Source organism: Coregonus clupeaformis, unplaced genomic scaffold (genome assembly GCF_020615455.1).
Source record: "Coregonus clupeaformis isolate EN_2021a unplaced genomic scaffold, ASM2061545v1 scaf0920, whole genome shotgun sequence".
Lineage (NCBI taxonomy): Eukaryota > Metazoa > Chordata > Actinopteri > Salmoniformes > Salmonidae > Coregonus > Coregonus clupeaformis.
The window spans coordinates 179875-204206 of record NW_025534374.1 but is presented as its reverse complement, the minus strand read 5'-3'; the positions used below and the strand labels follow the sequence as shown (position 1 = coordinate 204206).

At 38.6% G+C, this 24332-nt stretch overlaps 1 protein-coding gene and 2 pseudogenes across 1 annotated transcript; 1 reads left to right on the top strand and 2 right to left on the bottom strand.

The window, feature by feature from the left end:
• Positions 1–215: 215 nt before the first annotated feature.
• On the bottom strand, positions 216–1393 carry LOC121583455 (annotated as a pseudogene).
• A 3405-nt stretch (positions 1394–4798) lies between these two features.
• On the top strand, positions 4799–6082 carry LOC123485978 (annotated as a pseudogene).
• Positions 6083–15683: 9601 nt separating this feature from the next.
• LOC121583064 (gamma-aminobutyric acid receptor-associated protein-like 2) lies at positions 15684–23623 on the bottom strand. The gene is made up of 4 exons (XM_041899284.2): positions 23367–23623; positions 21970–22025; positions 19431–19603; positions 15684–16276 (listed from the first exon to the last, which is right to left on the bottom strand). Exons 1-4 carry the CDS (start codon positions 23398–23400, stop codon positions 16186–16188), a joined length of 354 nt encoding a protein of 117 aa, XP_041755218.1. The 5' UTR covers positions 23401–23623; the 3' UTR covers positions 15684–16185.
• Positions 23624–24332: the final 709 nt, after the last annotated feature.

The following is a 24332-nucleotide window of genomic DNA, read 5'->3' as shown; positions in this document are numbered from 1 at the left end:
TTGAGGCTGTTCTGAGGGCAAAAGGGGGGGGGGGTGCAACTCAATATTAGGAAGGTGTTCCTAATGTTTTGTACACTCAATGTATATTCTCGATACATTGAGAATGCTAAAATGAATATCATAGAGAATTTTTCAGAATACTTGATTTATTTAAAGAACTGCAGATGGACAAAGCGAAAAAAACAATATATATATATATATCAGTATAGTGGAATAGTTATATATACAACCCATCAATCCATCACAATATCATCAAAGTAAATACATTAATTTAATAATATGATCCACTCTTTCACAGGATATGTTTGAAAGCTTCAACGGATTTATAACATATAAAATATTAAATAGGTTACCGAATAGCTACATGTCAAATATGTTTACAGTTACAGAAAAATAAACAATGAATATATCCTAGACCTAGCACATTACATTGAACCTACTCCATACCAAGCTCAGATAGGGTATTGACATGTCTGACCAGGTCTGCATCCCTAATGACACCCTGTTCCCTTCATAGTGCCCAACCAAGGGTTAGGGTGTTAGGAGGGGATGGGGGTTGACGACATCATGGTCGATCTGCTCTCAATCTTGGTCACATGACTCTGGACCCAGGCTTCAGAAGGGTCAACACAAAATGTCTTCCCTTTCTTTGTGGTGAAACTGCAACAGAGTCACAACACATTGTCACTCATGACATCCAGTCTATAATATGAATGCTCCATCTGGTCTAGTACAGTGTAGCCTAGATATAGCCTGGTTCCAGATGTGTTTGTGCTATCATGCCAACTCCTTGTCACTCCTGGTCATGTTAGGCATAACAAGGAGTTGACGTGATAGCACAAACAGATCTGGGACCACGCTAGCCTAGATGTCCAGTTAACTTTAGACTACGCGTTACTTACATCAGTGCTTTGCGAGGGCAGCTACTGGAGGTTGCTCTGAGAGAAACCACTTGCATTAAGAGGGATCCTCCGGGGTGAAATGCATACAGCATTCAGTTGCCGTTTCCAACGCAATGACAGCTGGAAACAAATGATCATAAACCACAGTTATCATGAAGATCTCCAGGAGTGTATCCAACAGCGTCTTACACAGCATGGCTACTCATCCACTCCCCAGCACACACACACACACACACACACACACACACACACACACACACACACACACACACACACACACACACACACACACACACACACACACACACACACACACCTGCAGACGTGGTATGGAGGGAGCAGAGCAGTCCCAGGAGGAGTAGAGCAGTCAGGGTCTTCATGGTTCAGAGATGGTTGAGATGCTGAAGATTGTGTTGTCTGAGATGGTCACTGATGTTCTGGTCTCTGATGCTCTGGTCTCTGATGTTCTGGTCTCTGATGTTCTGGTCTCTGATGTTCTGGTCTCTGATGTTCTGGTCTCTGATGCTCTGGTCTGGTTCTATGCCTGAGGTCTGATCTGACCTGTCTTTTATACAGAGAGCTGGTCCATCAGACCCATTGACAATTGAGGGGGGAAACTCCCCTCCAACCCTCATTCACTCTGAATATCTTTCTAAGAACCAACATTCTGTTCGTTAGGTTCCTCTTCCTCAATTCTCTGTACCTCTGTTTCCACCAGTATGTTCAATAGGCTGCTATTTTCTGAAATACGCAGAATACATTTACTGGAGAATTGCATATCAAAGGAAGGCTATTAAAGTGGACTACATACTATGATACATTACATCAAATACAAGAACAATTAAGATTAAATTAAGTTCTCTACATCATAAGCAACTAGTTTATAAGCAATACTTGAAATCAACTATGTATCTTTCAACTTTTAAATACAGATTTTAGGATGTGTCCATGTTGATAAAAACAAATAACTTAATTGCTGTACTCACACAGTAGTCTATCTCAGATCCAGCATACCCAGACCTCTAATCACCATCTTCCTCTTCCTCTGCTTTAATGACTCTGTGTGTGCAACAAACCCCCCCCAATTTAGAAATCAAATATATCCTTCAAACATATTACTGCTTATTAAATCCACACACAGACAGTGGGTATTATTTCCAGTCAATTCAGTTATTAAAAGTCCATTTTATTTAGAAGAATTATAAATAATTAGGGCTACAGTATTGGTCCCTGCAGGCTGCCCACATTCGGTGAACCTGCCTTTGCTCATTGGCTCCACGTTGGTCCTCAAGACTGGTGGCCCCAAGACAGGTAGTCCCAAGACAGGTGGCCCCAAGACAGGTGGCCCCAAGACAGGTGGCCCCAAGACAGGTGGACCCAAGGCAGGTGGACCCAAGGCAGGTGGACCCAAGGCAGGTGGACCCAAGGCAAGTGGCCCCAAGACAGGTGGCCCCAAGACAAGTGGCCCCAAGGCAGGTGGCCCCAAGGCAAGTGGCCCCAAGACAGGTGGCCCCAAGACAGTTGGCCCCAAGGCAGGTGAGAAGAAGAACTGTGTGCAAACCATGCCCCAAAATGTTCTAATGAGCCCCCGCCTTAACATTATGAAGTAGCTGGGATGTGGGCAAGCACGTTGGGCTGATGTGGACTTGGTGTGGCCTTGCCCGTTGGGCTGGTGTGGGCTTGGTGTTGGCTAGCCCGTTGGGCTGGTGTGGACTTGGTGTGGGCTTGGTTTGCGCTAGCCCGTTGGGCTGATGTGGGCTTTGTGTGGGCTAGCCCGTTGGGCTGGTGTGGGCTTGATGTGAGGCTTGGTGTGGACTAGCCGGTGCACACATGGGGTCATGGGGTCATGTTTGCTGGGTGGTAACTGCACAAATGTTACCACTTTAGTTTGTTTCAACTCATTTATTCATTCATTCATTCATTTGTTAATTTATTTATTCATTCATTCATTCATTCACTTGACATTTGCTTGCCTGTGCAGTTACTGTCAGTCCCTCCCTCTTTTCACCAGTAACTCTGTGCAGTACTGTGAACTCTGGCTTCAAGTTATTACAAACATTTAGAGAATGAGAGAAGAGTGCAGCAATGTTTGTTCTTAGAAAAGCTGCAGTCATTTGCATCAGACGAGGTTCTAATGACAGAATGGGGAAGTGAGAGTCTTTCTGAACTAAACTGAAACAGGATGCTTGGTTCAGAGAATGCGTCAGCAAAATATGCATCTTCAACTGAACCCTATTTAATGATATAGATAGAGATCCATGGGTCAGTCAGTATGATTGTATAGCCAGACGGGTCAGTCAGCATGATTGTATATCCAGATGGATCAGTCAGTATGATTGTATAACAGGCCTACAAGGAGTCTTGTGTCATCAGTTTTGAACTCATTTTGAAAACAGCACATGATGGAAACATTTTCTAGAATTTCTTCAATTATACAGCTAAAGCCTGTTTCTGCTGAGTGTGAAGTTGGTGTGAGTGTGGGGAGAGTTACAGAGACTACAGTAGTCTAGTGAAGTTGATGTGAGTGTTGGGAGAGTTACAGAGACTACAGTAGTCTAGTGAAGTTGGTGTGAGTGAGGGGAGAGTTACAGAGACTACAGTAGTCTAGTGAAGTTGGTGTGAGTGTGGGGAGATTTACAGAGACTACAGTAGTCTAGTGAAGTTGGTGTGAGTGTAGGGAGAGTTACAGAGACTACAGTAGTCTAGTGAAGTTGGTGAGTGTGGGGAGAGTTACACAGACTACAGTAGTCTAGTGAAGTTGGTGTGAGTGTAGGGAGAGTTACAGAGACTACAGTAGTCTAGTGAAGTTGGTGTGAGTGTTGGGAGAGTTACAGAGACTACAGTAGTCTAGTGAAGTTGGTGTGAGTGTGGGGAGAGTTACAGAGACTACAGTAGTCTTGTCCGGGCCAAATCTGCCCGTAGCGTCTTTTAACCATGTTTTGAGGCTAAACAGTGGTTGTTTACATTTACTTTGTTCACAAACATTGGAGTACAAAGCTTATATTTTGGGTTCTGATTGGGTACGGCAGTTGAAGTATGCTGATGAAGCGTTCATAAGTTATATTCTTCATTAATCAATGGGGTATATAATCATTATTTATATGTCCAAAAATGGATATAGCAACTGCAGAATGCCACTTTAATGCTGAGTTCCAAGCAAAGAGGCATCGGGTCCCATTATTTGTTGTTGTTGTTGTTGTTGTCATGACTCGACCAGGGATCGAACCACCTACCTTCCAAACTGAGGGAAGACACAAACCACACCACACTAAATCTTAGAATCATTGATAGAAAACTATTCAATGATTTCATTTCACTAGGATGTAACGGTTTACAGTATGCTACTTTGTGAGTACAGCAATGTAGGTGTTTTATGAACATGGACACATCCTAACATCTGTATTTAAAAGTTGAAATATTCATAGTTGATTTCAAGTATTAATTAAAACTAGTTGCTTATGATGTAGAGAACTTCATTTAATCTTAATTGTTCTTGTATTTGATGTAATGTATCATAGTATGTAGTCCACTTTAATAGCCTTCCTTTGATATGCAATTCTCCAGTAAATGTATTCTGCGTATTTCAGAAAATAGCAGCGCTAAAGAACATACTGGAGGAAACAGAGGTACAGAGAATTGAGGAAGAGGAACCTAACGAACAGAATGTTGGTTCTTAGAAAGATATTCAGAGTGAATGAGGTTTGGAGGGGAGTTTCCCCCCTCAATTGTCAATGGGTCTGATGGACCAGCTCTCTGTATAAAAGACAGGTCAGATCAGACCTCAGGCATAGACCCAGACCAGAGAATCAGAGACCAGAGCATCAGAGACCAGAACATCAGAGACCAGAGCATCAGAGACCAGAACATCAGAGACCAGAACATCAGAGACCAGAACATCAGAGACCAGAACATCAGAGACCAGAGCATCAGAGACCAGAACATCAGAGACCAGAACATCAGTGACCATCTCAGACAACACAATCTTCAGCATCTCAACCATCTCTGAACCATGAAGACCCTGACTGCTCTACTCCTCCTGGGACTGCTCTGCTCCCTCCATACCACGTCTGCAGGTGTGTGTGTGTGTGTGTGTGTGTGTGTGTGTGTGTGTGTGTGTGTGTGTGTGTGTGTGTGTGTGTGTGTGTGTGTGTGTGTGTGTGAGTGTGTTTTTGGGGAGTGGATGAGTAGCCATGCTGTGTAAGACGCTGTTAGATACGCTCCTGGAGATCTTCATGATAACTGTGGTTTATGATCATTTGTTTACAGCTGTCATTGCGTTGGAAACGGCAACTGAATGCTGTATGCATTTCACCCGATGATCCCTCTCAAACAAGTGGTTTCTCTCAGAGCAACCTCCAGTAGCTGCCCTCGCAAAGCACTGATGTAAGTAAGCATAGTCTAAAGTTAACTGGACATCTAGGCTAGCCTGGTCCCAGATCTGTTTGTGCTATCACGCCAGGGTTGTGTTCATCCCACGGCATATAGGTATTCACTAACTGTAGTCGCTCTGGATAGAGCGTCTGCTTACTTTCAACTCCTTGTTATGCCTAACATGACCAGGAGTGACAAGGAGTTGGCATGATAGCACAAACACATCTGGAACCAGGCTATATCTAGGCTACACTGTACTAGACCCGATGGAGCATTCATATTGTAGACTGGATGTCATGAGTGACAATGTGTTGTGACTCTGTTGCAGTTTCACCACACAGAAAGGGAAGACATTTTGTGTTGACCCTTCTGAAGCCTGGGTCCAGAGTCATGTGACCAAGATTGAGAGCAGATCGACCATGATGTCGTCAACCGCCATCCCCTCCTAACACCCTAACCCTTGGTTGGGCACTATGAAGGGAACATGGTCATTAGGGATGCAGACCTGGTCAGACATGTCAATACCCTATCTGAGCTTGGTATGGAGTAGGTTCAATGTAATGTGCTAGGTCTAGGATATATTCATTGTTTATTTTTCTGTAACTGTAAACATATTTGACATGTAGCTATTCAGTAACCTATTTAACATTTTCATATGTTATAAATCCGTTGAAGCTTTCAAACATATCCTGTGAAAGAGTGGATCATATTATTAAATTAATGTATTTACTTTGATGATATTGTGATGGATTGATGGGTTGTATATATAACTATTCTACTATACTGATATATATATATAGTTTTTTTCACTTTGTCCATCTGCAGTTCTTTAAATAAATCAAGTATTCTGAAAAATTCTCTATGATATTCATTTTAGCATTCTCAATGTATAGAGAATATACATTGAGTGTACAAAACATTAGGAACACCTTCCTAATATTGAGTTGCAACCCACCCTTTTTCCCTCAGAACAGCCTCAATTCGTCGGGGCGTGTATTCTACAAAGTGTCAAAAGTGTTCTACAGGGATGCTTGGCCCATGTTGACTCCAATGTTTGCCCACAAGTGGTGTCAAGTTGGCTGGATGTCCTTTTGGGTGGTGGACAATTCTCGATACACACAGAAAACTGTTGAGCGTGAAATGTTCCTAATGTTTTGTACACTCAGTGTATGGACTATCTCTGTCACAAGCCCTTTCAAATCCCTCTCATCGATCTCATCAACACTGACTGGCCCCATCTAGAGGAGCAAAACGGAACTAACTTCCAAGACATTTAATTGTTATTATGAACTGGTATGATGCTGTAATAACAGTCTGTGTGTTACTTTATGAACTGGTATAATGCTGTAATAACAGTCTGTGTGTTACTTTATGAACTGGTATAATGCTGTAATAACAAGTCTGTGTGTTACTTTATGAACTGGTATAATGCTGTAATAACAGTCTGTGTGTTACTTTATGAACTGGTATAATGCTGTAATAACATAGTCTGTGTGTTACTTTATGAACTGGTATAATGCTGTAATAACATGTCTGTGTGTTACTTTATGAACTGGTATAATGCTGTAATAACAGTCTGTGTGTTACTTTATGAACTGGTATAATGCTGTAATAACAGTCTGTGTGTTACTTTATGAACTGGTATAATGCTGTAATAACAGTCTGTGTGTTACTTTATGAACTGGTATAATGCTGTAATAACAAGTCTGTGTGTTACTTTATGAACTGGTATAATGCTGTAATAACAGTCTGTGTGTTACTTTATGAACTGGAATAATGCTGTAATAACATAGTCTGTGTGTTACTTTATGAACTGGTATAATGCTGTAATAACATAGTCTGTGTGTTACTTTATGAACTGGTATAATGCTGTAATAACAGTCTGTGTGTTACTTTATGAACTGGTATAATGCTGTAATAACAGTCTGTGTGTTACTTTATGAACTGGTATAATGCTGTAATAACAGTCTGTGTGTTACTTTATGAACTGGTATAATGCTGTAATAACAGTCTGTGTGTTACTTTATGAACTGGTATAATGCTGTAATAATAGTCTGTGTGTTACTTTATGAACTGGTATAATGCTGTAATAACAGTCTGTGTGTTACTTTATGAACTGGTATAATGCTGTAATAACAGTCTGTGTTACTTTATGAACTGGTATAATGCTGTAATAACATAGTCTGTGTGTTACTTTATGAACTGGTATAATGCTGTAATAACATAGTCTGTGTGTTACTTTATGAACTGGTATAATGCTGTAATAACAGTCTGTGTGTTACTTTATGAACTGGTATAATGCTGTAATAACAGTCTGTGTTACTTTATGAACTGGTATAATGCTGTAATAACATAGTCTGTGTGTTACTTTATGAACTGGTATAATGCTGTAATAACAGTCTGTGTGTTACTTTATGAACTGGTATAATGCTGTAATAACAGTCTGTGTTACTTTCTGAACTGGTATAATGCTGTAATAACAGTCTGTGTGTTACTTTATGAACTGGTATAATGCTGTAATAACAGTCTGTGTGTTACTTTATGAACTGGTATAATGCTGTAATAACATAGTCTGTGTGTTACTTTATGAACTGGTATAATGCTGTAATAACAGTCTGTTACTTTATGAACTGGTATAATGCTGTAATAACAGTCTGTTACTTTATGAACTGGTATAATGCTGTAATAACAGTCTGTGTGTTACTTTATGAACTGGTATAATGCTGTAATAACAGTCTGTCTGTTACTTTATGAACTGGTATAATGCTGTAATAACATAGTATGTGTGTTACTTTATGAACTGGTATAATGCTGTAATAACAGTCTGTTGTTACTTTATGAACTGTTATAATGCTGTAATAACAGTCTGTTTACTTTATGAACTGGTATAATGCTGTAATAACAGTCTGTGTGTTACTTTATGAACTGGTATAATGCTATAATAACAGTCTTGTTACTTTATGAACTGGTATAATGCTGTAATAACATAGTCTGTGTTACTTTATGAACTGGTATAATGCTGTAATAACAGTCTGTGTTACTTTATGAACTGGTATAATGCTGTAATAACAGTCTGTGTGTTACTTTATGAACTGGTATTATGCTATAATAACAGTCTGTTACTTTATGAACTGGTATAATGCTGTAATAACAGTCTGTGTGTTACTTTATGAACTGGTATAATGCTGTAATAACAGTCTGTGTGTTACTTTATGAACTGGTATAATGCTGTAATAACAGTCTGTGTGTTACTTTATGAACTGGTATAATGCTGTAATAACAGTCTGTGTTACTTTATGAACTGGTATAATGCTGTAATAACATAGTCTGTGTTACTTTATGAACTGGTATAATGCTGTAATAACAGTCTGTGTGTTACTTTATGAACTGGTATAATGCTGTAATAACATAGTCTGTGTGTTACTTTATGAACTGGTATAATGCTGTAATAACATAGTCTGTGTTACTTTATGAACTGGTATAATGCTGTAATAACAGTCTGTGTTACTTTATGAACTGGTATAATGCTGTAATAACAGTCTGTTTACTTTATGAACTGGTATAATGCTGTAATAACAGTCTGTGTGTTACTTTATGAACTGGTATAATGCTGTAATAACAGTCTGTTGTTACTTTATGAACTGGTATAATGCTGTAATAACAGTCTGTTACTTTATGAACTGGTATAATGCTGTAATAACAGTCTGTGTGTTACTTTATGAACTGGTATAATGCTGTAATAACAGTCTGTGTGTTACTTTATGAACTGGTATAATGCTGTAATAACATAGTCTGTGTTACTTTATGAACTGGTATAATGCTGTAATAACAGTCTGTGTGTTACTTTATGAACTGGTATAATGCTGTAATAACATAGTCTGTGTTACTTTATGAACTGGTATAATGCTGTAATAACATAGTCTGTGTTACTTTATGAACTGGTATAATGCTGTAATAACATAGTCTGTGTTACTTTATGAACTGGTATAATGCTGTAATAACATAGTCTCTGTTACTTTATGAACTGGTATAATGCTGTAATAACATAGTCTGTGTGTTACTTTATGAACTGGTATAATGCTGTAATAACAGTCTGTGTGTTACTTTATGAACTGGTATAATGCTGTAATAACAGTCTGTGTGTTACTTTATGAACTGGTATAATGCTGTAATAACATAGTCTGTGTGTTACTTTATGAACTGGTATAATGCTGTAATAACATAGTCTGTGTGTTACTTTATGAACTGGTATAATGCTGTAATAACATAGTCTGTGTGTTACTTTATGAACTGGTATAATGCTGTAATAACAGTCTGTGTGTTACTTTATGAACTGGTATAATGCTGTAATAACAGTGTGTGTTAATGAACTGTATAATGCTGTAATAACATAGTCTGTGTTTACTTTATGAACTGGTATAATGCTGTAATAACATGTCTGTTACTTTATGAACTGGTATAATGCTGTAATAACATAGTCTGTATTGCTGTAAATAGTCTGTTACTTTATGAACTGGTATAATGCTATAATAACAGTCTGTGTGTTACTTTATGAACTGGTATAATGCTGTAATAACAGTCTGTGTGACTTTAGACTGGTATAATCTGTACATAGTCTGTGTTACTTAATGAACTGGTATAATGCTGTAATAACAGTCTGTGTGTTACTTTATGAACTGGTATAATGCTGTAATAACATAGTCTGTGTGTTACTTTATGAACTGGTATAATGCTGAAATAACAGTCTGTGTGTTACTTTATGAACTGGTATAATGCTGTAATAACAGTCTGTGTGTTACTTTATGAACTGGTATAATGCTGTAATAACAGTCTGTGTGTTACTTTATGAACTGGTATAATGCTGTAATAACAGTCTGTTTACTTTATGAACTTGTATAATGCTGTAATAACATAGTCTGTGTGTTACTTTATGAACTGGTATAATGCTGTAATAACATAGTCTGTGTTACTTTATGAACTGGTATAATGCTGTAATAACAGTCTGTGTGTTACTTTATGAACTGGTATAATGCTGTAATAACAGTCTGTGTGTTACTTTATGAACTGGTATAATGCTGTAATAACATAGTCTGTGTGTTACTTTATGAACTGGTATAATGCTGTAATAACATAGTCTGTGTGTTACTTTATGAACTGGTATAATGCTGTAATAACAGTCTGTGTGTTACTTTATGAACTGGTATAATGCTGTAATAACATAGTCTGTGTTACTTTATGAACTGGTATAATGCTGTAATAACAGTCTGTGTGTTACTTTATGAACTGGTATAATGCTGTAATAACAGTCTGTGTGTTACTTTATGAACTGGTATAATGCTGTAATAACAGTCTGTGTGTTACTTTATGAACTGGTATAATGCTGTAATAACATAGTCTGTGTTACTTTATGAACTGGTATAATGCTGTAATAACATAGTCTGTGTGTTACTTTATGAACTGGTATAATGCTGTAATAACAGTCTGTGTGTTACTTTATGAACTGGTATAATGCTGTAATAACAGTCTGTGTGTTACTTTATGAACTGGTATAATGCTGTAATAACATAGTCTGTGTGTTACTTTATGAACTGGTATAATGCTGTAATAACAGTCTGTGTGTTACTTTATGAACTGGTATAATGCTGTAATAACAGTCTGTGTGTTACTTTATGAACTGGTATAATGCTGTAATAACAGTCTGTGTGTTACTTTATGAACTGGTATAATGCTGTAATAACAGTCTGTGTGTTACTTTATGAACTGGTATAATGCTGTAATAACAGTCTGTGTGTTACTTTATGAACTGGTATAATGCTGTAATAACAGTCTGTGTTACTTTATGAACTGGTATAATGCTGTAATAACAGTCTGTGTTACTTTATGAACTGGTATAATGCTGTAATAACAGTCTGTGTGTTACTTTATGAACTGGTATAATGCTGTAATAACAGTCTGTGTGTTACTTTATGAACTGGTATAATGCTGTAATAACATGTCTGTGTTACTTTATGAACTGGTATAATGCTGTAATAACAGTCTGTGTGTTACTTTATGAACTGGTATAATGCTGTAATAACAGTCTGTGTGTTACTTTATGAACTGGTATAATGCTGTAATAACATAGTCTGTGTTACTTTATGAACTGGTATAATGCTGTAATAACAGTCTGTGTGTTACTTTATGAACTGGTATAATGCTGTAATAACAGTCTGTGTGTTACTTTATGAACTGGTATAATGCTGTAATAACAGTCTGTGTGTTACTTTATGAACTGGTATAATGCTGTAATAACAGTCTGTGTGTTACTTTATGAACTGGTATAATGCTGTAATAACATGTCTGTGTGTTACTTTATGAACTGGTATAATGCTGTAATAACAGTCTGTGTGTTACTTTATGAACTGGTATAATGCTGTAATAACAGTCTGTGTGTTACTTTATGAACTGGTATAATGCTGTAATAACATAGTCTGTGTGTTACTTTATGAACTGGTATAATGCTGTAATAACAGTCTGTGTGTTACTTTATGAACTGGTATAATGCTGTAATAACATAGTCTGTGTGTTACTTTATGAACTGGTATAATGCTGTAATAACAGTCTGTGTGTTACTTTATGAACTGGTATAATGCTGTAATAACATGTCTGTGTGTTACTTTATGAACTGGTATAATGCTGTAATAACAGTCTGTGTGTTACTTTATGAACTGGTATAATGCTGTAATAACAGTCTGTGTGTTACTTTATGAACTGGTATAATGCTGTAATAACATAGTCTGTGTGTTACTTTATGAACTGGTATAATGCTGTAATAACATAGTCTGTGTGTTACTTTATGAACTGGTATAATGCTGTAATAACAGTCTGTGTTACTTTATGAACTGGTATAATGCTGTAATAACAGTCTGTGTGTTACTTTATGAACTGGTATAATGCTGTAATAACATAGTCTGTGTGTTACTTTATGAACTGGTATAATGCTGTAATAACAGTCTGTGTGTTACTTTATGAACTGGTATAATGCTGTAATAACAGTCTGTGTTTACTTTATGAACTGGTATAATGCTGTAATAACAGTCTGTGTTACTTTATGAACTGGTATAATGCTGTAATAACAGTCTGTGTGTTACTTTATGAACTGGTATAATGCTGTAATAACAGTCTGTGTGTTACTTTATGAACTGGTATAATGCTGTAATAACATAGTCTGTGTGTTACTTTATGAACTGGTATAATGCTGTAATAACATGTCTGTGTGTTACTTTATGAACTGGTATAATGCTGTAATAACATGTCTGTGTGTTACTTTATGAACTGGTATAATGCTGTAATAACAGTCTGTGTGTTACTTTATGAACTGGTATAATGCTGTAATAACATAGTCTGTGTGTTACTTTATGAACTGGTATAATGCTGTAATAACAGTCTGTGTGTTACTTTATGAACTGGTATAATGCTGTAATAACATAGTCTGTGTGTTACTTTATGAACTGGTATAATGCTGTAATAACAGTCTGTGTGTTACTTTATGAACTGGTATAATGCTGTAATAACATAGTCTGTGTGTTACTTTATGAACTGGTATAATGCTGTAATAACAGTCTGTGTGTTACTTTATGAACTGGTATAATGCTGTAATAACAGTCTGTGTGTTACTTTATGAACTGGTATAATGCTGTAATAACAGTCTGTGTGTTACTTTATGAACTGGTATAATGCTGTAATAACATAGTCTGTGTGTTACTTTATGAACTGGTATAATGCTGTAATAACAGTCTGTGTGTTACTTTATGAACTGGTATAATGCTGTAATAACAGTCTGTGTGTTACTTTATGAACTGGTATAATGCTGTAATAACATAGTCTGTGTGTTACTTTATGAACTGGTATAATGCTGTAATAACATAGTCTGTGTGTTACTTTATGAACTGGAATAATGCTGTAATAACATAGTCTGTGTGTTACTTTATGAACTGGTATAATGCTATAATAACAGTCTGTGTGTTACTTTATGAACTGGTATAATGCTGTAATAACATAGTCTGTGTGTTACTTTATGAACTGGTATAATGCTGTAATAACAGTCTGTGTGTTACTTTATGAACTGGTATAATGCTGTAATAACAGTCTGTGTGTTACTTTATGAACTGGTATAATGCTGTAATAACAGTCTGTGTGTTACTTTATGAACTGGTATAATGCTGTAATAACAGTCTGTGTGTTACTTTATGAACTGGTATAATGCTGTAATAACAGTCTGTGTTTACTTTATGAACTGGTATAATGCTGTAATAACAGTCTGTGTGTTACTTTATGAACTGGTATAATGCTGTAATAACATAGTCTGTGTGTTACTTTATGAACTGGTATAATGCTGTAATAACATGTCTGTGTGTTACTTTATGAACTGGTATAATGCTGTAATAACAGTCTGTGTGTTACTTTATGAACTGGTATAATGCTGTAATAACATAGTCTGTGTGTTACTTTATGAACTGGTATAATGCTGTAATAACAGTCTGTGTGTTACTTTATGAACTGGTATAATGCTGTAATAACAGTCTGTGTGTTACTTTATGAACTGGTATAATGCTGTAATAACAGTCTGTGTGTTACTTTATGAACTGGTATAATGCTGTAATAACAAGTCTGTGTTACTTTATGAACTGGTATAATGCTGTAATAACAGTCTGTGTGTTACTTTATGAACTGGTATAATGCTGTAATAACATGTCTGTGTGTTACTTTATGAACTGGTATAATGCTGTAATAACAGTCTGTGTGTTACTTTATGAACTGGTATAATGCTGTAATAACATGTCTGTGTTACTTTATGAACTGGTATAATGCTGTAATAACAGTCTGTGTGTTACTTTATGAACTGGTATAATGCTGTAATAACAGTCTGTTACTTTATGAACTGGTATAATGCTGTAATAACAGTCTGTGTGTTACTTTATGAACTGGTATAATGCTGTAATAACAGTCTGTGTGTTACTTTATGAACTGGTATAATGCTGTAATAACAGTCTGTTACTTTATGAACTGGTATAATGCTGTAATAACAGTCTGTGTGTTACTTTATGAACTGGTATAATGCTGTAATAACAGTCTGTGTTTACTTTATGAACTGGTATAATGCTGTAATAACAGTCTGTTGTTACTTTATGAACTGGTATAATGCTGTAATAACAGTCTGTTACTTTATGAACTGGTATAATGCTGTAATAACAGTCTGTTACTTTATGAACTGGTATAATGCTGTAATAACAGTCTGTGTGTTACTTTATGAACTGGTATAATGCTGTAATAACAGTCTGTTACTTTATGAACTGGTATAATGCTGTAATAACAGTCTGTGTGTTACTTTATGAACTGGTATAATGCTGTAATAACAGTCTGTGTTACTTTATGAACTGGTATAATGCTGTAATAACAGTCTGTTACTTTATGAACTGGTATAATGCTGTAATAACAGTCTGTGTGTTACTTTATGAACTGGTATAATGCTGTAATAACAGTCTGTTACTTTATGAACTGGTATAATGCTGTAATAACAGTCTGTTACTTTATGAACTGGTATAATGCTGTAATAACAGTCTGTTTACTTTATGAACTGGTATAATGCTGTAATAACAGTCTGTGTTTACTTTATGAACTGGTATAATGCTGTAATAACAGTCTGTTTACTTTATGAACTGGTATAATGCTGTAATAACAGTCTGTGTGTTACTTTATGAACTGGTATAATGCTGTAATAACAGTCTGTTACTTTATGAACTGGTATAATGCTGTAATAACAGTCTGTTTACTTTATGAACTGGTATAATGCTGTAATAACAGTCTGTTACTTTATGAACTGGTATAATGCTGTAATAACAGTCTGTGTGTTACTTTATGAACTGGTATAATGCTGTAATAACAGTCTGTGTGTTACTTTATGAACTGGTATAATGCTGTAATAACAGTCTGTGTGTTACTTTATGAACTGGTATAATGCTGTAATAACAGTCTGTTACTTTATGAACTGGTATAATGCTGTAATAACAGTCTGTTTACTTTATGAACTGGTATAATGCTGTAATAACAGTCTGTTTACTTTATGAACTGGTATAATGCCGTAATAACAGTCTGTGTTACTTTATGAACTGGTATAATGCTGTAATAACAGTCTGTTACTTTATGAACTGGTATAATGCTGTAATAACAGTCTGTTACTTTATGAACTGGTATAATGCTGTAATAACAGTCTGTTACTTTATGAACTGGTATAATGCTGTAATAACAGTCTGTTTACTTTATGAACTGGTATAATGCTGTAATAACAGTCTGTGTTACTTTAGGGCTGGATCAAAAATCTCCAGGACCGAAGTGGAAGAACCCTGGTATAGGTCAATAAAAACACAAGGATTATTCACATTTTTTATTGGTTAGGTCATCCAGCTACCTTACCGTTCAAATAGTTACAATTATTTGAAATATAAATCTTCAAGGATAACAGCCAAACTGAAAGTGAAACTTCAAACAAAAATATCATTTCGCGAATGAAAAAAAACAACCTCCAAGCACCTAAACTAAAGTAAAGCACAAAACATCAAACAAACAAAACAGTCATTCCTATTTTTATCACTATACATAACTTCAAAAATAATAATAAACATATTAATAAATGAATGTAAACAGCATTGATACAACATGGGCAGGAATAGATTAGACAGACTGGTGACACTCATTTCACTCAACTGATCACTCTCTTAATCTCTTTATTTCACTTCATTTCTCTGGGGGTTTCCCAGGGCTTCTCCCAGGGGTGGGGTGTGAGTTAGGGTTGGGGTGGTGGGTGGGTGTGGCCAGGTGTTGTATTCTGTCGTAAGTAAGGCTGATGATGATGATGATGATGATGAAGGTGGGTCTAGACACCGAAGGTGTTCTCTCCGCTGTACGCCACGTATAAAAAGCCGTCCTCGTCCTTCTCCTTCTCGTACAGCTGTCCCATGGTGATGCTGCAACGGACAGACATGAGGAAGAGGGGAAATGTAGACGTAAACAGACCGTGGCCCAAATGGCACCCTATTCCCTATACAGGGCTCTGGTCAAAAGTAGTGCACTATGTAGGGAATAGGGTGCCATTTGGGACGTATCCACATACTACTCAAGTGAACGGAGGGGATGAAATGTAGAAGTAGGTCTAAATACTGCTTAGCGTTTAGTCACCATCAACAGAATGAAACAATGTATCTGAAATACCGGTAAAGTGACTGGTATAATCTGCAAGCTATGTTCGGTAATGTCTGCTCTTGTTTACTGCTGTTGTGTCGATAGACACTAATACTTTAATTCAATTCATAGAGAAAAGCGCTGGACAACCGAGTTTTAACATTTTACCAACTTGACAGATATACCTTTAAATGCTATAACGTGGATCTAACAAAGACCAGATTGTATGCAGGCCTTAATATACAGTGCATTCCGAAAGTATTCAGACCCCTTGACTTTTCCAATTTTTTTTACTTTACAGCCTTATTCTAAAATTGATTAAATTACAGATTTTCCTCTTCATTCCACACAATACCCCATAATGACAAAGAAAAAACAGGTTTTAGACATTTTTGAAACCTTATTTACATAAGTATTCAGAACCTTTGCTATGAGACTCGAAATTGAGCTTAGGTCCATCCTGTTTACATTGATCATCCTTGAGATGTTTCTACAACTTGATTGAATCTACCACAGGTGGACTCCAATTGATTGGACATGATTTAGAAAGGCACACACCTGTCTATATAAGGTCCCACAGTTGACAGTGCATGTCAGAGCAGAAACCAAGCCATGAGGTCGAAGGAATTGTGCGTAGAGCTCCGAGACAGGATTGTGTCGAGGCACAGATCTGGGGAAGGGTACCAACAAATGTCTGTAGCATTGAAGGTCCCCAAGAACACAGTGGCCTCCCTCATTCTTAAATGGAAGAAGTTTGGAACCGCCAAGACACTTCCTAGAGCTGGCTGCCCGGCCAAACTGAGCAATCGGGGGAGAAGGGCCTTGGTCAGGGAGGTGACCAAGAGCCCGATGGTCACTCTGACAGAGCTCCAGAGTTCCTCTGTGGATATGGGAGAACCTTCCAGAAGGACAACTATCTCTGCAGCACTCCACCAATTAGGCCTTTATGGTAGAGTGGCCAGATGGAAGCCACTCCTCAGTAAAAGGCACATGACTGCCCACTTGGAGTTTGCCAAAAGGCACCTAAAGGACTCTCAGACCATGAGAAACAAGACTCTCTGGTCTGATGAAACCAAGATTGAACTATTTGGCCTGAATGCTAAGCGTCACGTCTGGAGGAAACCTGGCACCATTCCTACGGTGAAGCATGGTGGTGGCAGCATCATGCTGTGGGGATGTTTTTCAGTGGCAGGGACTGGGAGACTTGTCAGGGTCGAGGGAAAGATGAACAGAGCAAAGTACAGAGAGATCTTTGATGAAAACCTGCTCCAGAGCGCTCAGGACCTCAGACTGGGGCGAAGGTTCACCTTCCAACAGGACAACAACCCTAAGCACACAGCCAAGACAACACAGGAGTGGCTTCGGGACAAGTCTCTGAATGTCCTTGAATGGCCCAGCCAGAGCCCGGACTTGAACCCGATCGAACATCTCTGGAGAGACCTGAAAATAGCTGTGCAGCGACGCTCCCCATCCAACCTGACAGATATTGAGAGGATCTGCAGAGAAGAATGGGAGAAACTCCCCAAATACAGGTGTGCCAAGCTTGTAGCATCATACCCAAGAAGACTCGAGGCTGTAATCGCTCCCAAAGGTGCTTCAACAAAGTACTGAGTAAAGGGTCTGAATACTTATGTAAATGTAATATTTCTGTTTGTATTTGTAATAAATTAGCAACATTTTCTAAAAACCTGTTTTTGCTTTGTCATTATGGGGTATTGTGGGTAGATTGATGAGGGGGGAAAAAACTATTTAATCCATTTTAGAATAAGACTGTAACGTAACAAACTGTGGAAAAAGTCAAGGGGGTCTGAATACTTTCCGAATTGACTGCATTTCTGTATAACTAAAGCTAAAGGATATCCCTGTGGGAGCAGCAAACCACTAGTAACCCAGCAGCCACTAGGGTGTTCAGACCTGGACCTGGATTGGGTGTCTTGTTGAGGAAGAGACATCGGGCATTGAGCTTCAACTATGAACCCATGAGGAGTGTGATGGGTGATATTCTCATCCCAGATATTTATCAGACTTGACAAAGGCTATTGTAGCTCAACATTGTTGCCGTTGGTGCAGGAATAAAGCCCTTGGGAGCAGCTGGTGTGTCTATATTTATAACTCATGTCCCAGGTTAACCCAGTTCTAACCCAGCTTGTCTATATTTATAACTAATGTCCCAGGTTAACCCAGTTCTAACCCAGCTTGTCTATATTTATAACTAATGTCCCAGGTTAACCCAGTTCTAACCCAGCTTGTCTATATTTATAACTAATGTCCCAGGTTAACCCAGTTCTAACCCAGCTTGTCTATATTTATAACTCATGTCCCAGGTTAACCCAGTTCTAACCCAGCTTGTCTATATTTATAACTCATGTCCCAGGTTAACCCAGTTCTAACCCAGCTTGTCTATATTTATAACTAATGTCCCAGGTTAACCCAGTTCTAACCCAGCTTGTCTATATTTATAACTCATGTCCCAGGTTAACCCAGTTCTAACCCAGCTTGTCTATATTTATAACTCATATCCCAGGTTAACCCAGTTCTAACCCAGCTTGTCTATATTTATAACTCATGTCCCAGGTTAACCCAGTTCTAACCCAGCTTGTCTATATGTATAACTAATGTCCCAGGTTAACCCAGTTCTAACCCAGCTTGTCTATATTTATAACTCATGTCCCAGGTTAACCCAGTTCTAACCCAGCTTGTCTATATTTATAACTAATGTCCCAGGTTAACCCAGTTCTAACCCAGCTTGTCTATATTTATAACTAATGTCCCAGGTTAACCCAGTTAAAGCTAGCCTCTAGTATATATGCCCTGTGTGGTCAGTGTCCGAAAACATCAATGGCTAAAAGTAGTGTTTTATCTATTTAACCTGGGGGGAAAAAACCTTTAAGTTCTATAGTTTCTAAGGTGCCATTTCCACTGAGTGCTTAGAGTTCCGACCTGGACTGAGGCACGGTCTTATCAACGAAGAGGAAGATCGCCTTCTCCGAAGGCAGCTGGATGCGTTTCCTGATGATCCACATGAACTGGGCCACCGTGATGTCAGAGGGCACCAAATACTTCCTCTTGTCAATGTCCACAATCTGAGACCCAGACACCTTTTCCACGATCACCTAGAAACAGACCACACAGAGTCATGTCATATTGTATGTTTATAGTGTTCACATAAATTGCCATTCCTGGAACAATAAAGATTTACTGAACTGAAAAAAATATGACAGCGTAGGGATGTGCATCTTTCCCTTTCAAGACAATTAGAAAACGCATCTAGATACCTGCGCTCCAACACCATAGAGGAACCACACGTTTTAGTTTGAAACGACTCAGTGCGATTCGGATCGATACGATGCACTAAACATTTGTTGCATAAACGCATTCATTTTCCATTCTAAATTAAAATCTGCATGACGTGTGTGTGTGTGTGTGTGTGTGTGTGTGTGTGTGTGTGTGTGTATAAATGATGTATGTACTATGTAGGCCCCTGAGCTGAGCCATATGGGTGACTAGGCATCTACCACTATCAGATTAGGGGGGCTGTGATGCAGTCCGCTTTGTCTCCCCACTTTGGTTCTGAAATCACCATCCCCCACTAATTCACCCGTGATACAAGTCAGTATTTCACGTCCATCCATGTCCGAGGACGTCGGAAGATGACGTGGAAGCCAGCCGCTAGGGGGCAACAGTGAGCGCCGTTACCTTCAAGTAGGCTTTGGTTTTGCTAGGGTGTTGTGGACGGGGATACCTTAAGCATCTACCTCTGGTTCCAAAGGTTGCGTGTTCGAATCCAGCGATAGAAAGTTGTTTATCTTTTTGTTAGAGTGGCCAGATGGAATTTGCCCACTTGGAGTTTGCCAAAAGGCACCTAAAGGACTCTCAGACCACGAGAAACAAGATTCTCTGGTCTGATGAAACCAAGATTGAACTCTTTGGCCTGAATGCCAAGTGTCACGTCTGGAGGAAACCTGGCATCATCCATATGGTGAAGCATGGTGGTGGCAGCATCATGCTGTGGGGATGTTTTTCAGCGGCAGGGACTGGGAGACTTGTCAGGATCAAGGAAAAGATGAACGGAGCAAAGTACAGAGAGATACTTGATGAAAACCTGCTCCAGAGTGCTTAGGTCCTCAGACTGGGGCAAAGGTTCACCTTCCAACAGGACAACGACTCTAAGCACACAGCCAAGACAATGCAGGAGTGGCTTGGGACAAGTCTGAATGTCCTTGAGTGGCCCAGCCAGAGCCCGGACATGAGCCCGATCGAACATCTCTGGAGAGACCTGAAAATAGCTGTGCAGCGATGCTCCCCATCCAACCTGACAGAGCTTGAGAGGATCTGCAGAGAAGAATGGGAGAAACTCCCCAAATACAGGCGTGCCAAGCTTGTAGCGTCATACCCAAGAAGACTCAAGGCTGTAATCACTGCCAAAGGTGCTTCAACAAAGGGTCTGAATACTTATGTAAATGTGATATTTCTGTTTATTTTTTAATACATTTGTTAACATTTCTAAAAACCTATTTTTGCTTTGTCATTATGAATAAGGCTGTAACGTAATAAAATGTGGAAAAAGTCAAGGGGTCTGAATACTTTCCGAAGGCACTGTATGTCTCTATTTCATTTTCAAAAAATTTTTAAAAACATGTTTTCACTTTGTCATTATGGGGTATTGTGTGTAGATGGGTGAGAATAAAACATTTTTAAAATTCCATTTTGAATTCAGGCTGTAACAACAAAATGTGGAATAGGTCAAGGGGTATGAATACTTTCTGAAGGCTCTGTACACTAATGATGAGCTGTATTTTCAGAAGGTAGAAAGAATGTAATATGAGGCAGCAAAAAAAAAAAGTGAACCGGTGATTCCTAATGTTTGAATGGGTTTTCTGACCGACGCATGCTATGCTACATTTGGATCGGTTTGGGGGGTCCACGCGGAGCAATGCACTTGGATCTTAAAAACATTTGAATTGGGGACCAACGTGCGTCAGTGAATTGTAACATCCTCACGAGACGGGCATATAAATCCAACGTTACACTGTAATAAATATGTTATAACGATGTGTGAAACGCTTTTATAAAGCTATTTTATAAAAACTCCCGCTGTACCTAAAACCATTAATAACCTTTAGGCGTACAAGTTAACCATAACCAGCCTCAGGGCTAACTGGAAATTCCTTCGGTCTCTACAGAGTTAGGTAAATCCATTTTTAGTTTCTTTGCACCTTACTTGGAATAATATCCAAAACTCTACAATTGGATGTTTTGGTGACTCTAGGGCAATTGATTGACTGATTGAGGACCTTTTTTTACTGAAGAATGTGCTTAGTTTCTATTATAATGTTTTGCATCTCTGTTTTTGCATTTCGTATTTGTATTGATGTGTTTATTTTCATCTGTAAAAGAGACATTGGTCTCAGCATGACTCCCCTGTCAAAATAAAGGTACAACAATAACTCCACCCCCCAGTGAAACCCGTCTCACTCACCGGAACCCTATCTGGGTACTTGCTGCGTATTTTGGCCGACTCTATACACCGATGTTCTGTTGAGAAGAAGAGATGGATTGAGAGATGTTATGAATGGCCGACTCTACACACCGATGTTCTGTTGAGAAACAGAGACGGATTGAGAGATGTTGTGAATGGTGTTACAGTGTCATCGGTACAGTAATTCAACCTGTTTCAAGTCCTACTAGCTACCGGGAGAATAGGCTTTTGCGACAGCCCTACTCTAAACCACCTGATTCAGCTAATCAAGAACCTTAAGAGACACTTAGATTAGTAGAATAGGCCGGTTTGTTGCCCCCCTGCCCTACTCAGTTCCCCCTGCTCTAGTCAGTTCACCAAAGAGCAAGGGTGTATCCCAAATGGCCCCCTACACCTTGTGTAGTGCACCCTATACAGTGCACTAATTTTAACCAAAGCCCTGGTCAAAAGTAGTGCACTGTACAGGCAATAGGGTGCAGTTTGGGACGTATCCTCCGGTGACTGCTACAGGAGGATCAACATTTGATGAGAGGTCACATGTTGTTCCCTGACCGAGATCCACCGGCAACAGCAGCAGCTGTTGGACACCAGATGCACTCTGGGTAATCGCTGACTAAAGCTGCCAATTCACTGGGATAAATATGTCAATATTTCTCCTAGGCTACTTCTCCGTGTGTCAATCTAACACATAAGCCATACAGGTGTGGCCTATATCCAAATTATGTAATAAAAGGGAAAATACAACTTAAGAACTCTAGAATAATATTTTTTAGGAGACTTTTGTTAAAATACATAAATAGTTTATGCCATGTAATTTCAGCCAGATAATGTTGTCATGTTTTTATCACAATAATAACCTATGTTCAGGGGATATGATATGCGGCAGAGCAAAGAATGAGTGAGGCAACGTTTTGACAGCTGTTTGTTGTTAAAACTAATAGGGCCTAGTCCTATTTGAAATGATCCATATCTTTTCAATATCACTATCATATCAGCTATCACATCACTATCATATCAGCTGTCATGTCAATAGGAACGACATGTCCCAAATAGGGCGACCTGTCACGGATCGAGGTGATTTAAAAATGAAAACGCATATGACATTTTGCCAATAAAACAACCAAACCACATGCAACATTTGACTAATGTCTTTTGAACAAGATATTAAGTGACATGTCAACATACAATTTCGATGAATTTCGTAATGTTATTTTGTAGCCAAAGGACTCAACAAAATCTGAACGGGTAGGCCACTAGTCAGCCAATGTTAGTGCAGAAAAGTAGCCAATCATAATCAGCAACTGCCATAAAAATAAGAAGAACGCAGAGGAGATACATATTTGTTCCTACTTTGACAATTGTGTTAATTGCCTGTTATAAAACAAGTAACCTCTTACCCAGGGAATGATCCTCTTTGAACATCCATTTCATGGTGGCTGATTCCGGGAGAGTTTGCTCGACGCGCAGTAAAATCGTAGAGGGCGGGTGAGGAATTAGACAGTGACTAAAATGATTGTTATTCTGTCTCCTAAAAACTGGAAACAATGTCAAAATGTTGAACAAGAACGTCAACAATGTAGCAAAACAAGTCTCACTCCGCCTAGCGCTGCTCAGGCGATGACGTCACTATGGGACCGTACCATGTTATCGCAGGGGAAGGAGGCTGACTCGAATGGGGTGCGGTTCAGATACACAGATGCTGGTCAGCGCTGCGCAGAATATCAGATCTGTACAACACCTGAGTGTTTAACGTCGAACCACATCCACACGATAAAGGCGTAGCTAACAGTCTGCTAACGTGGGCCGGCCTGTGCAGAGTCTGTATCTCTGGAGCACACCTAGGATCTCAGCCTACTTTCGTTCCTTTTTTACGTGGTACTTGCTGTTCTGGATCATTCCAATCCTGACTTTACCCCTTTGAATTTACATTTTAAAAGGTAATGGTTAAGGTCAGGGTAAGGGTTAAGATTTAGGGTTAGGATTTAGGGTTAGGATTTAGGGTAGGGACATCCCAGAGATCCCGGATAGCACAAACTTTTTTTTAAATGCCAGTCTGCTCTAGTTCATGACAGGTGCCTGAGCTGATGAACAAGTGATTTGTCCTAGAAACACCATTATATCTCCATAAATCCTTTCCGTTTCTTTCCCCTCTCATGGGATAAAGTACGGCATTCATTCACATAGGAATATCATAGATATGTTTCTTTGGGTAGCATCCCACTAGAATTACATATGGAATCATCCATACAGTGATTTAATAGGATCCCAGTGGGCATTCTCCTGTTTTGGGCCTTTAAATTGGGCTTCATTACAGCACATGGAGTCCCCTTCATTACAGCACATGGAGTCCCCTTCATTACAGC

Coding starts and splice junctions, on each gene's coding strand:
- LOC121583064 (XM_041899284.2), bottom strand. CDS start 23,400: ATGAAATGGATGTTCAAAGAGGATCATTCCCTGG. Junction 22,026..23,366: donor CAAAGAGGATCATTCCCTGG/GTAAGAGGTTAC, acceptor TCTTCTCAACAG/AACATCGGTGTATAGAGTCG. Junction 16,277..19,430: donor AAGACCGTGCCTCAGTCCAG/GTCGGAACTCTA, acceptor TGTCCGTTGCAG/CATCACCATGGGACAGCTGT.